The 15,130-nt window shown below is 40.5% G+C and overlaps 2 protein-coding genes across 2 annotated transcripts in view; both read right to left on the bottom strand.

Annotated features, from left to right (window-relative positions):
- Nucleotides 1-15,130, bottom strand: part of LOC142832944 (uncharacterized) — a 776,034-nt gene that overhangs the window by 694,106 nt on the left and 66,798 nt on the right. Inside the window, exon 6 of the mRNA XM_075943776.1 lies at nucleotides 6,393-6,486. Within this exon, the coding sequence (XP_075799891.1) occupies nucleotides 6,393-6,486 (94 nt within the window). The remainder of the gene's footprint in view (nucleotides 1-6,392; nucleotides 6,487-15,130) is intronic.
- Nucleotides 6,615-10,986, bottom strand: LOC142837610 (vomeronasal type-1 receptor 4-like). Its single transcript, XM_075952785.1, has 4 exons — nucleotides 10,122-10,986; nucleotides 7,518-7,691; nucleotides 7,118-7,263; nucleotides 6,615-6,794 (listed from the first exon to the last, which is right to left on the bottom strand). The coding sequence occupies exons 1-4, from the start codon at nucleotides 10,984-10,986 to the stop codon at nucleotides 6,615-6,617; spliced, it is 1,365 nt and encodes a 454-aa protein (XP_075808900.1).

Here is a 15,130-nt window from a genome sequence, read left to right as displayed (position 1 = left end):
TTTCTCAATGAAAAAATAAATAAATAAAAAGAACAAATATCAAGTATAAAAATTAGAATTACTAATAGTATAAACAATATCAGACAAGAAATATATAATAAATATTTCAATAATTATCCTATCCTAAGGAGTCTAAGTCTTATATTAGAAAGAGCTTGGACAAGTCAGGAGAGGAAAGTAATTACAACTATCTAGTCTTCAACCCCATCAAAGACCTGAGAAGGGAAATAATATTACTTGAATAAATAGGCTGCAATCAAGCATCTTCCAAAATGTGCAATAAATGACAGAGACAACTGGATACCTGAGCAATCACTCAAAGTATCATTTGCAGTGTTGGAGCAATCAACTTTGGCTAAGGCCCAGAGTAACTTGACAGATCATTTTCAGAGGCAGGAAAAATTTCAAAACTCTCTTACCCTGTCTTGGCAAGGTTTAACAGTCTATTTTCTTGCATTCTCCTTGTACTGTCTGGGCACCATGCATTTTCATCAGTGATTAAGGCATGGGCATTTTTTTGCCCAAAGATCAGTTTTGCCAAGAAGAAAACAAGCTCCAAGTGGAATATCTTCTGTGCTCAACATTCTCCAGGAATTGATGGGTGCTGCCAGGAGCAGACGTGTCTCATTGTCATAAAAAGTCCTAAGTTCTGAAAACATTTTAAATGCCATATTATGAAGGTCTTTGAAAAGTTTGAAGAATAATTATCTATCTGAAATATATCTCTGTACATCTAGAAAACCTTACTTACATGACTACAAGCTTGACTATTATAAGTGAGTATTTATTAACCTGTATTTCTGAATTATACATTACATTTTTAAATGAGCAGCACAAAAAGCTATTCCTTAATAAAGAGCAGAAATATACATATAAAAATTGACCTTAAATTTTTATATCAATAAACCAAGATTCATACCAGTGCAAAGTGTTCATCTCTATAGCATATTCCCCTTTAAAAGTAATAAACATTTGTAAACAATATTGCAAATTTGGGCATAGTTCTCTCCAAACTGTTTCCTGCTTTTTGTTGGGCAAAGTATTTAGGGGGTTTTATGGAGACCCTTTTGGAGAATCTTGTTCAATCAAACCACAATAGTGTGGAAGGAATTCACAGGTTTTCATCCTATGTGGAAACAAAAGCAGAACTTCTTTTCCAAAGCAACACATCCTTAGAGCCAAATTTTGAAGTCAAGATACCTAATGTATATATGTTGGTTTAGCCAAGCAGCCTATACAATGAAATGTTTCTGTATTTAGCTCATTCACAGTAAAAAAAAATTCAAAGAAAACACAATAGTATACATAATCTAGACTCTCTGTGTATATTCTATATTTAGGTGGCTTATTTTTCTTTGCTCCTTCAATCTATATCTGTCTGTATTCTCTCTTTCTCTTTAAGGACTTTTTTCTTAGAATTATTTACTTCTTTTGATAACTCTCTATACTTTTTTCTTCTCTTTCCAAAGCCCATACACATATATCCAACACTGTGACTCATTTAGAGGTATTTTTCATCTGTATTTGTTTTTATTACAGGCATATTTATAATTAGTTTTTGAGCAGAAGCACTGTTTTTCTTTTAAATGCTAAGCAGGCATGGCTAGGACCAACTCTGAAAGCACTGTCTGTTGGTTCTGCCAAGTCCAACAGGGTGGAGGCATGTTCACTGCCTCTGAGAGCCTTGAACATTGCCCCAGCTTCAAGGTCGCAGTGGGTTTGTGTCACCATTAAGCGATTTGTAACCTGCTACTCATAGATCCCACTGAAGTACTCTGCCTCCTGAAGGAGCTAGAGCTGTTCCTGCAATGAGCTCAAACCAGGAAACTGCCATTTCAAAACCTCAGATGTCCTCGTGTTTTTACTGCTAATACATAATCAAGAAGACCTCTCTTAAAGGAGCCACAGCATCCCTGTGTACCTCCAGCAAACAGAGACCATCCGGAAAAAAAAATCAGCTAAAATTTGTTTGCTTGTTTTTTTGTTTTTTGTTTTGTTTCTTTGTTTCTATAATTCCTTTCCAAACTCTCTCAGGCTTTATGTGGATTTAGCTGGCACAGTTGGCATGCCAATTTGTGGCCAGGAGGCTGATCCTCCTTCATGGAAAAGTCTGCCAGATACTATGGGCCTGTAGTCTAAAGATGTATGCTACAATGATACAGAAGAACTTTGGGTGACTATCCAGGCAGTGAAATATCTCTGTCAATTCTAGAGTTGTGGAAGTTGCTTACAATGTACTTCCTATTTACTTGGGTAATATATCTTTCTGGAGTCTTTGAAGGAGTTGAAGAATAGATATAGTTAAAGTTTTTATTAGTTACAATAAAAGATAAAAATAGATATAAATATTGTAACTGTATTCTTCCTTGATACCTGTTTTGTAATATATAATTTTACTATGATAAAGTTAAAACGTTCTTTTTTTATTTAGACAGAAAAGGGGAGATGATGTGGGAAATCCTTTTGTATATATGTTGCTTTCATTGGTTAATGAGTAAAGAAGTTGCTTTGGCCTGTGATAGGTCTATAGAGCTAGGCAGGAATACTAAACTGAATGCTGGGAGAAAGTAGGTGGAGTCGGTAAGACACCATGTAGCCACCACAGGAGACAAATGCTGGAACCTTGCTGGTAAACCATGACCTTCATGGTAAAATATAAAATAATAGAAATGGGTTAATTTAAGATGTAAGAGATATTCATAAGCTAATAAGCCAAGCAGTGTTTTAATTAATATTGTTTCTGTGTGGTTATATCGGGTCTAGGTGACCAATAGAATGAGCTGTCTCCAACAACAGGAGGGTACACCTTTAATCTGAGCCACACCTTCTGTTGTTCATGTGTCACTATGGGGCAGGCTTTGAGGTATTTTTTCAAGCATCACTCAGAGTGACAGTTGACTTCCAGTTGCCTGCAAGATGTAGGACACTTGGCTATTTCTCCGGCACCATGCCTGCCTGCATGCTGGTGTGGTCCCCACCATGATGGATTGAACCTATAAATCGTAAGAGAGCCCTCTCAATTAAATATTTTCTTTATAAGAGTTTCCATGGTCATGGTGTTTCCTCATAACAATAGTAAGCCCTAACTAAGGTAAATATCAAGTCATCAGCTTGGAAATCAAATATATACAGGTAACATTATGTCAACTGAGTAGTGTGTGTTTATGTTGCACATACATGTTTCAAGAAAAATATTTCAAGAAAAAGCCATGAATTTGAGAAAGAGCAGTGTGATCATGGGAAGAGTTTGAGTGAGAGAAGGGAACAGTAAAACCAATGAAATTATGAAAAATTAATAAAAATCTATAGGGTAAAAATTTACATATTTCAGGCAAAGGAAGTTCTGATTCATATATTTTTTCAAAATAATATAGATTGTAATTATAGAATTAAAGTCTTTTGAAGCACTATTTTCAGAGATGGAGAAAAAAATAATCACAGAACATGGTAGCAGAATAATGTGCTTCTCTTGCTAGTCCATAGCAACTAAACAGCAAGGGAAATGTTAGGAAAACCTCTTTGAAAGATGGATGTTTGTAAATTCCAAAACTAATTTACCATTTTAAAGCAACACAGACAACCTGGGAGATATACAAACTCCATGATAGCAGAGAAACGATTTGAGAGTCATCACAAATGAAAAATTCAGGCAAAATGACATCTATCTGAGATGGCTATAATATAAGTTTGTTATTATAGTTTTGGGGTTTGGCTCACAAAGTTTAAGGCTATGTGAAAGTTAATGTTGGGTAGTCAGTTGCATGCAGGAGAGTGATGATGTGCAATGGGCAAAGGTACATGGTGTACATGCAGAAAACACACAGCAAAAGAGAAAGAAAAGTTTTGAGGAAGGGTCTTAGGTGCAAAGGAAGGGGCTTAATATTTCACTAAGTTTATTTTAAACTTAATACAGTAGAATGATATTTAGATAGGTCATAAGAAAAAACATGTGTGCTAATATTTGTGTAGAAGGGTGTGGAAGAGCTTTTGAAATTTTAGTACATGGCAAAAATTAACAGATAGAGAAATATCAGAAACTGTAGGATGTGACTATGCAGAGAAGAACAGATGGAGCTTGCAAATTAATGTGATTGTAAAGGCCAGATTGTAAGTTACTGTTTGACCCCCAGCATTTCTTTATGGTCAAATGTAAACTGAATTGAAAGTCTCCTATGGTGTTTTTTTTGTTTTTTGTTTGTTTGTTTGTTTTTTGCATGGGAGACAAAAAATATTGTTCTTATAAATTGTCACTGAAAACACATACTTGCCACAGTTGTGAGTTTGAGTTAAGAGCTTAATGGAATATTTACTGTCTTTCCTATGGGCTGAAATTGGATGTGGAAGGACAGACCTGGCTGCTGCAGTTCACTTGCATCTTGAGTTTTGTGCACTGGAAGGAGCATCCCCTCCTGTCTTGTGTAGAATGAAAGGTGAATGAGGGAAGAGATGGGGCAGAACGTGGAAGAGCTCACAGTGTGTATGTTGGAGGTCCCTGCTCATTTTCACCAATCATTAATCTTTTCCCTTATGGTCAACTTGCAATAGTTGTATTGATTGTAATTTTGGTTGCATTCTAAATTCTAACATTCCAGGAGAAGCAATGTCAGCAGGATGGCTTATAAAAACATTTCTATGTAATTCACTAAGCTTTAATTTTGACAGCAGCTCACAACAGAGAAGAGTACCCTTCTGGGATTTAGATGTTCAATCATGAAGTTTTCAGCACACAAGGAGAATCCTGGAGACCCTTGTCCATGAGCAAGGACATTTGGCTGAGGCTCCAGATACAGTCTACCTCTACTTTCTCCATTTCTCCCTTCCATTAAAGGCATTGGAGTATATTAAAAACTAAAACCTTGACTGTAGTTGTCAGTGTTTTTATGAGATAGGTCTATTAGTCTGCAGGACTTTGAGAAGTGCACAACTGCAACCTTTCATAATAAGCAGTTGAGTATTTTATCTAACTTTAGATAAAAGTCCTGTCTATAATGATAGAGATGAAACTGATGGGCATCGCGTGAATTAATACGAACCAGACACAGAGAAATTTTCACTGACACGCAGAATCTGCCAAAGCTTAATTTCTAGAATCCTAATAAAGTGTGAAAAACCCCAGGTACTGAAGAGTGAGAGGAAATACTGGTCAGCATATACAAAATTTCAGTTATAAGATTAATTGGTCCCAGGTCTGCAAAGATGGCTCAGTTGCTAAAATGTTTACTGAGGAAGCCTTAAGACTCGAGTGTGATCTCTAGCACCTGACCTGAGCAGGTAGTGCAGTAAAGCATCATGCCGTTGTAATAACAGTAAAGCATGCAATTGTAATAACAGCGCAGCAAAGCGACATACACCTGTAGTAACAGTACAGTAAAGCAGTGTGCAGTTGGAATGACGTTGCTGCAATGAATGCATCATGTGCTTGTAATAACAGTGAAGCAGAGGTGGAGACAGGAGTGTCTCTGGACCTGGCTGACCAGCCCGTCAAACTGGACTCATGAACTTCAGGTTCTCTGACATATGCTCTCAAAAAAGGTGAGAAAGTTCTGAGGCCCTAAATTAAACAATAGTGAAACATAATGTTTCTCCTTCAGTGACTACATGGTGTCTTCTCGACTATGCCTGCTATCTTTCTCTGTGTTCGGATTTCCCTCCTGGCTTTACTCTGCTGAGCCATTGGCAGAAACAGCTTTATTTATTAATCAATAAAAGCAACACATATACAGAAGTACATTCTACATCATACCATCCGTCCTCTTGCCTGCTCTTGCCTCCTACCAGCCTGCCACCATCTACTTCTCTCAATGGGTAAGGGCTCCCATGACCTTAAGAGCTCCCATGATGGCCCCAAGGGGAAACCGGGAAGCGGCCATCGCATGGGGGATGGGGGCGGGGAGACCACAAGGGGACTTTCTGGGGAGCAGTTTAAATAGACTGGGGGAGTGGTCAAGATTTTGGCTGGCTGTCTTGACCCTCTTCTGGGGAGGGGTCAAGGTTTGGAGGGCTCAGGGATGGGGCCTCCAAAGATGAAGGCCAGTGACAGGGACTTACAGACATACCATTAGAAACAGCAGGTGTCTCCACGTTCCTGCCCACAGTCGACTGTGAGTCTTAGAACTTGGAAGTTGTGTGGTCTTGCTCACCAGAAAGCTGGCCCCCAAGGACACCAGCACAGTGGGGATGCCTGCGCTTTGGATCACAGAGATCTTACTGGTCTTCATCAGATATACACATGGTAGGGTTCACACTCACCTCGAGGGGACAGGAGTTCCTTGGGAAATATCTCAGGCACCCTCTTTCCCTCCGCGCATAGCACAGCCACAGTGTTCTCTCTGGCCAGCTTCCTTCCCCGGGCGGACAGAGTTATTATTGGCCCCATGTGTCATGTAGTGTACCTTCAGGTTGCCTTTAGTGGTGAAGGCTCTCCCACAGATGTTGCAAACAAAAGGCTCTTTGCCTGTGTGCTTCAGCTCATGGATCTGAAGGGTGCTGAAGGTGAGAAGTTCTTTCCACAACGTGTACAGCAGTGTTGTTCAGCTTGTAGGCACGACTGTGCTGCTAGCAAAGGCGCCACGCCTGAGGACACGCTGGAGGGTCCCACAAAGGTGCCAGGAACTTCAACTTTGACACAGGTGGACTGGGCTTGGATAAATGTTGAGGAGATGCTGGTGCAAAACTTGTGCTTGCCTAGGAAGGCTTTGTCCTTGACCTGTGACATCCAATGCAGATGCAGAGATATTTGGGAGCTCCACTTTTCCTTTCTTGAATGGGTTGAGTGCCACAATAGAGAAGGGACTCTGAAGAAGCACAGAGTCCGGGGTCTGAGGTAGCAGGGCGCTTAGGAGGCCAGACAGAAAGTTGGGGAGAATCCAAGTCCCATTAGGCTTCAAGGTGAAGGACATAAACCCCGAGGACAAGTGCTGGGTGTAGGGGAGACACTGACATGGGTTGGTTTGTTTGGCTTGTCAAGGAATTTAGAGACAGAGCCGGGTTTGAGGATTTCTAGCTGAGCAGGGCCACAGCAGCAGACACCTGCTGAGGCACATGGTTGCTTAAGAACTTCAGAGTGTCCACACCCGCCCACTCTGATGTGGAGGGCATGTGTAGCCCACAAGTTCACCTGGACTCGGATTTGTTCAGTGAGTTGGATCTGCTGGAGCTGCTGCTGCTGCTGCAGACACAGAATCTGCTCCAGGACCACAGGGTGCTGTGGGAAGCTGGCACGGGTACTGCAGGGGCTTCCACATCCCTCTGATTCACTGCCACCTTGGTACCACAGAGAACCAGCAGAGTCACATTGGTGTTGGCCACTTTGCCTTTGAGTAAATAGCTTATGTCCTGGGGTGTAGGTGGCAGGGCAGTCTCTGTCTTTAAGTACAAGATGGAGTTGATACCCAGCTTTTACTTCGAGTTCCCTGAGTTGCCGCTGTTGTCCTGGTGACTGTCCTTATTGCTTGGGCTGTCCAGCTGGTGGCTCAGGACAGCTCTGGGGAAGTCCTCTGAAGACACTGGCCCCTTACTGTCATTCATGATGAGGACAGGAGGATTTTTAGTGCAAGTTTTCTTGTGTTCCATGAGCTCAGAGAAACTGAAGAATTCAACACACTTCTCGCAGACGTGAGTCTCTTCCCACAGGGGGCGCTTCACCAGGGCTCTGTCCTCCATCACTTCATCGCCATTTCCTGGGGAGTTCACTGGAGGACCAGGTGTGTAACCCGATCAGCACATGATCGGTCTCCAGAGGGCGCCAGAGCGCTTAGCGGGGGCTCCGACCACCGGCGAACGGCTTAAAAAGCAGAAAATGCTTCCCAAACCCCAGTGGCAGCACACACCTAGCGACCTCAGGGCGCTGCCAGGTTGAGCGCAACACCAGCCAGTGGAGGTTTCAGGAAGCCCTTCTGTAGCAAGCTATACTTCCAGCCCCCCAGAAAGCCAACCACCAAAACAAAAAAAAAAAAAAAAAAGAAAAAGAAAAGAAAAGAAAAGAAAGAAAGAAAGAAAGAAAGAAGAAAGAGAAAATAACTAAGTATGCGTTCACCCCAAATAGAGCTTAGGGACCAGGAGTGAGGAGCCCCTTCTCTCCCGATGAAGCAGGAGGGGTTAGGGTTAACCCTTTGTTCCAAATGGACCAGGCAACTCAGCCTCTCCTCGCCCCTCCACCCCACTCACACACAGCCAAGCCAGAACGAGTCCACCTCAGCTGCAGGGCCCTAAAATATGGGATGCTCCAGCACCCCAAAACTCACATCCTCTGCCTAGACCTTCCATTTGACCTGAAGGGGTAAAAGTAAAACCGGGTGGAGGGTTACTGAACTCTTGATAAACTCGGGAAGTTGCGGGGAAGTAGGATCACACTCCCGGAAAAGTGACGCGTCCAGTTGAGCGCGCGTCTCCCGCTGCAGTGCACAACCAACCAAGCGCGGAGAACTGGAATCTGATGTGAGAAGCAGGGAGACCCCTCCCTCCCCAAGGTTCCCAATTTCTCCAGCGACGGTCCGGCGGGTTGGGGCGAGGGCCTAGTGGAGACTAGCAGGAAAGGGGCTCGCCCTCAGTTCAGGGCAGTTTGTCCTGAACTCCCGCGGAGGCCCGGCCTAGTCAACCGCAGTCGGACCTCTGCCCCTTTCACATCCCGGGCGTGTGCTGAGCAGTGGTACCCAAGGGATCCGTGCAAAAATATTAATAAACTAAAGAGCGAGGGTGCTTTTCGGCGGGGGTGACCATGCACCCACCACGCGGGTCCTGGCCGGCACCCTCTGGCTGGCCGTAGTGTGAAATCAAAGATGGCTGGAGATCAGACCCGGAAAGGTTACTGCGAGGATCAGCAGCAGGCCTCGTAATTCCCCGGGGTAAAAGCCGAAAGCAGAGAAAAAAAAAAAAGGAAACGAAATATCTAAATTAACGAAAAAATAAATGCCTCCGAAAGGAACTAAACTGGATGGCCTCCCATGCCCTCTGTGTTGTGCAGGTGGCGGGCACCCAGTCCTGCGGTGAGAAGAGGTTGCGCCCTATCCCCCCACTCTCTTGTTTTCTTAAAAAAAAAAATCCAAAAAATGGAAACAGCATAGATGTCCATCAGCTGATCAATGAATAGCTAAAATGTGGCATACTTACACTATGGAACATTATTCATATGTTCAGAAAATTAGTTATGAAATTCACTTTGAAATGAGTGGACTTGTTAAGAATGATTCTTAATGAAGAAATCTGGACTCAGGAACTCAAAAATGTCTTTTTCTTCCATTAGCAAGTGTTACTTAGAGACTTTGTGTTTCATTTGGAATGTCCGTAGAGGTCAAGAAATTGGTACATGTCCATTAGGGTGTATTTTAAGGTAGATGAGACAGAATGTTGTGATGCCAAGTTTAAAGGGGGAATAATGGAATTAGAATAGTTAAATGAAGTCGGGAATGGGAGGTTAGAGGAGGTTAGAGGAGGGAAAAAGAAATCTAGAAAAGAGAAATCAACAATAACAGGGAAGTAAATATAACTTCTTTCTATTCTTTACAACTATGGTCATTATTTTATTACCTTGGATGACTATTCTCTTAAAAGCATTTTTTAATGAATAAAAGAAATAAAGTCACTTTAAATATTATTTAATTTCTAAGCATATTTCACTTGTGAACAGAAGGAATCTAACATATTACTTGACCCGGCTTACATTGAATACTTTTCTGAGAGATGATAAATTAGGTAAGTATGACTTTATAATCATATTTAATGTGCTATATATAGGTAATTAAATACATGTCAAGATGAATATAGAATAAACAGTACACAGAATAGGATATTAACTTTGCTTCATTGAACGTAGCAAATCCCCAAATAAACAATTTCGTTTCAAAGTTCAATTTTGTTCCTGGAACAAATATAATAACAGAATTGCAACCACACACATCGTAATAGGAAAGCAGAAATAAATATGGATGCAGGTATGTAATCATGTGAGTTTGCCATTCATTGTACCCATAGACTATTTATCATTGTACAAAGAGTGAGTGAGGATGACTGAGTATAGTACTGATCTTTGAAAACAAGCAGGCATGGTGTGTTTCCCATAAATAATCATGGGGCTGCTCTGTTCCTGACACAAGTAAAACAAAGTGTCTTCACTTGGGAGTTACGGCACATAAGCAAGAAGGGACTCACAGTTGGGAAACAGCCAGCAATGAAAAGAGACATATTCACCAGGAACCAGGAAGGATTATAAATGAGAGCCAAACAGACTTGACAGATGGAGGAAAGCAGATAAAAGCAGATAAAGGTGCTCATCAGCAGAAGGATGGTTTGGGTAGCTCTGGTATGTGGTGAGAATTGAGGAGAGACCTTGCTCCTAAACATGTGCTGCATACTCCGCTTGTGCCTATGCAGGATGAGCACCATGGAGCCACTGGCCCACAGCATTAGCCACATGCATATAACGTCAGGGAATGACAGGTAAACCATATGCAGAACTGCATCCATTTCCCCAATATTAACAGAAGAACAGTACCCAAAGTCTTTTAGCATTGTGATGCTTTTATTGCCCTGTTTTGAACTTATGTTTATAATAAAAACAGTATTTATAAGAAGGTTCAGAATCCAACTAAGGTTTATGCAGGCAACAACATACTTGGGAGCTTTGCATTTAAGTGGTGCCCACTTTGAGTCATTAGGGCTGATAGTGATGGCTTGGAAGACACTCAGGAAGCTGATACTGCTAAAGGACATACTCCTGCCCACTTTGTGGATATAGAAAACTCCTTTGCATTCACAATCATTGAGGAAGTCTTTCCAACCAAAACCTGCCATTGTCTGGGGCACTCCTTTACATAGGAGAGTTAAGACATTTGCTACAATCAAATGCATCAGAACCCAGTCTGTGGGCCTTAAACTGCTTTGGGAAAAGTAAAGAAACAGATAGGAGTAGAGGAGAGACAAATTGCCCAGAACTCCAAGTACAGTCTGTGATAAGAAGATCATTCCCATGGTCCCATCACTGTCCGCCATTTTGTCTGGGTCTGGTGTTTTAGTCTCAGGTTCTTGCATGGAAGATGAGGCATGGTCTGTGTGTGAAATTCAACATCCTCCACTGACCACACTTCTCTCTAGGAATATTTATAAGATGTTTTCCTTAGTCAAAAACTTGAGCTTAAAAAAGGTTAGCAATGTACAAGTCCCTACTGTGAAGACAGAATGAAGAAAAATTTTCCACTCCTCACCATATATGTAGAGTTCCCTGCTATGAGCTTGATTTTGAAGGACGAGGGAAGCAGAAATATGCAGCAACATGGTGAGCATTTGTAAGTTTAGTCTTGATTAATGCTAAGGAGGTTCCTTGAGCCTGGCTGCTTCCTAATAGATAGCACAATGGTTCCAGAGGCATTCCTGAAACGTATCCGTCATAGAACTTCAGATGAACCTGTTGTATGCCAATTTTTGTCCTTAAGCATTCCCTTTCACTTATAAGTGGTCATATGTATTTCTTTTGCTCTCAGTGCTTTCTAAATCTTTGTGAATACTTACTGTATAGGATGCATCAGTTGTGAGTGCTTTTTAGGTACATTAACCAAAGATTATTCATGAAAGAAAATGCAAAGCAGTTTTTATGCCAAGTGCATTGGTCTCCACATTATTCTGCTAATAACCCATTTGAATTTGTGTTAGGGACACAAGTTTAATAAGATCTACAACATGTATCTTTCAATAAACACACATGAAACAATCCAGAACATTCAAATCAATATGTAATATAAGATTAAAAAGAAATTAGCTTCTGCTGAGTTGAGGTGATTCATTCAAGTGACAAATAATATCAAAGTCATTCAAACTATTATCAATAAATTAACATTGCTGACTGAAAATCATAAGGATATGCATGTAAACTATCATGGTATAACATGCTGAACTGTAAATTTAAAAAAACTGAGATACACTTTATATGGTCATCAGATTATATATATATACTTACTAAACATTATCATTTATTACAATTATATATACTATGCAAAACTGAGAAAACACAAACATTTCTCATGTGCCTCGACATTCCCACTGGTTCCCACATATCTGGTTCCCACATTACTAATGTGTACTTGTGAGAAAGGGGAGACTGATTTAAAGGAGGTAAAAGGAGAAAGGCAATGTTCTTTCAAGAAGTCAGTGTAGGAACTCATGGTAAATACATGAATTTTTTTCTTTAAAACTTTGTCTTCAAAGCTTAGGAATAACCCGACCCACTAACCACAGATACCATTATTCTCAGCCTGCATGAATCTTTGTTGTTACTGACTGCATCTTGTGTCCAGTATCTGAAAGTGACTGAGATTCAAACAGAGTAGAAGCATCTTTCCAGTTCTTCATACTGTTTAAAACAAGTCTGGGGAAACTTAAAATTCAGCCTTACGCCCAGAAAAATGAGGTTAGGGATCTCAGAATGGAAGCTGAGCATCTGACTGACTATAAAACAGCACTGATCACCTTCAAATCGGGTTCAATTATCACTTTTGTTAATCCTCAATGATCACTATCAAGGATTCTTTTAAGTTAGGAAAATCGGTTTTACTGAGATTTAAGATCCTGTTTCTCGTTCTATCTAAACTCACGCCTTGAGAGTTTCCTTCCTGTCTGTCTTTGGACATCTTTTCGTCAGTCCTGTTATTCATTTCTATTATTCTTAGTTCAATCCTTCAATGCTGATATTCTCACATACATATTCCTATTCAATAATTAATTTTTCTAGCCAATTCCGCACATATACCATATCAACAGCTCTAACCTTTCAACCCATCGACACCTCCCACCCAATTTTACTGCCCTGATCCTCACAACTCTCTCTGAGCATTCAGTCTTCATTTGGTTGTGTCCTACCTGAGACTAACCTGGGCTGTCTGTGTGACTCTGTATTTGGAGTTCTCTGCTGGAGACCGGGAAGTGTTGGAGACCTGGATCTGTCAGCAATGATTTCCTCAGATGCTTCACGTGGTCCTTTCCTTAAGAATCTGCCTCTCAGAAAGGCTGCCATTGGGAATTCCCCTCACTTTCTCTTTATTAAGATGATGATCTGAGTGCCAGGATCTTTCTGTTCAGAAAGTGTGCTACATTGAATCTGCTGGTGCCTGGGCTATTTGTCTGTAACTCTGTGATTTCCCCTCCCTTCAGACCTGTAATTACCACCTCACTTATAATATTAAGGTGTAGTAAGGCTTGGGGAGCCTAGAACTTTGTAGAAAACTATTTTCCCAAGGTGACAATGTTCAAAAACCATTCCCACGTTTCTTTCTAGCCTTTCTTCAGTAAACATGTTAAAGTTTGAAGATGTTCAAATAAGATATCATCCCTTGTGGCAGAAACGTTTTTAGTGGAAGTATCTTGAAATTCTGATCTATGCTCCTGAAGGACTACCTGGTGTCTGGGCACCCAAAAATTATTGTTCATCCTAGTATTAAGCTATTCCATATTCCTCATTACTGTGAGTGGCATCATTTTAGTTATTGAAAATATACAATGAAGAGATACACAGAAATATGTTATTTTCTCCGTGGTCAGTGTTTGGATCCATATGTCTGCTGTTTATATTTTATTTACAAATTAATGTAGAAAGAAGGTTTTCTTTCTTTCTTTTTTCTTTTCCTTTTTATTTGTTATTTTTATTAGTTCACTAAGATTTCATACATTGTAATTTGATCACGCTCATTCCCCTGCCTCACCTCCTCTCATATCCAAGACCTCATACCTACTTGCCCACCATTATATTTTCTATCTTGTTTCACCTATTCAAGTCCATTTTGTGCTGCCCAAATACTTTTCCAGTGAGGGTCTATTCCTGGACTGTGGTTAATCCACACTGGGTCTCATACTTAGTGCAAACGTTCTCTTCTCCTGTCTGTTCTCAATTGCCAGCATCTCCTCAGCTGAGGGTGGCATTTTGTGTCCACTTCGCATCTCCATGCCAGGATCTCCACTTTCAACTTGAAATATAAAATTAGTGCTGTCTTTCTCTTGTCCCTGAGAATATACCTTGTTCCACGCAAACCTGGAAATGTATGTCATTATAGATGCAAGTGCCTGAAATAAGACTAATGTCAAGTTGAAATGTAAGTGCGAAGGAACAAGAGCAGGTAGTCTTCTGTGGGAAGTAGAGAATTTGCCTTTAGTCAAAGAGATGTTGGCAATATAACTTTTATATGGGAGACATACACTCTTGGTGCTTCTTACTCTAAGGTATTACCATATCCTGTTGAGGTAAAGAGATCTTGCCCCACAAGTAGATTTATTACATCATCCCATCCCAATTAATGTAGTACCAGAGATGATAAGAGAGAGAGAATGAGCAAGACACTTGATAGGAAAATCAGAAAAGAGACAGCATGGGGTTAATCGGAGTGAGATAATGATCTGTGAGATTTAAAAAATCATCAATCACAACATTACTTCAAGGGTATATTGGAACAGAGACTGCTGACTAGCAGGATGGCTCGGTGGCTAAGAATAGTTGTTTCTCTTACAGAATCTTGAATATTATATTAGGGACTTGAAGGGATGACTCACCTATGAGAAAGTATTTGATGTTAGTATTTCTGCACCTGAGTAACCTTACTTGGAGCAGTTTTATTTCAGGCTAATACAGTTAGGTGATTTTTTTTATAATTTCATTTATTTTGACAACTGAAGCTGATCAGCATTATATCATATACTTGTATCACACTTTCATTATCCATTAAACATTAAAACCCCTTTGCTAGCAGTCATTTAGTCCCTACATCCCACCTAACAGGACGGAATCTTGCTACTGGTTTTAACTTTTCACCATATGTAGATGGCAAAGCGCTATTGCTGGACAGATCAAAAGCTTTGGATTCATGATAGAGAAATAGAACTGTAAGTGTACCGGAGTCCTTTTCACTGTAGGCTACCATTCCTGAACTAAAAGATGTTATACAGGATATTATGAGACAAGGCATCACTGGTCATAGCTACCTGTGATCTCTACAAACTATGATCCTAAAGGTGAGTTAAGATATGTTCATTTGGGTAATGGTAACAGAATATTAATAGTGTAACAACCACTTGGAATGGATCTGGAGTTTATTCTACAGGAAGATTGGAAATTATACATTGTAAATCCATTCAGATACCCATACCTGGATGGGGG

This window comes from Microtus pennsylvanicus, chromosome 1 (assembly GCF_037038515.1).
Source record: "Microtus pennsylvanicus isolate mMicPen1 chromosome 1, mMicPen1.hap1, whole genome shotgun sequence".
Classification (NCBI taxonomy): domain Eukaryota; kingdom Metazoa; phylum Chordata; class Mammalia; order Rodentia; family Cricetidae; genus Microtus; species Microtus pennsylvanicus.
The sequence above is the reverse complement of the archived record's forward strand: the minus strand, read 5'-3'. Positions and strand labels throughout refer to the sequence as shown.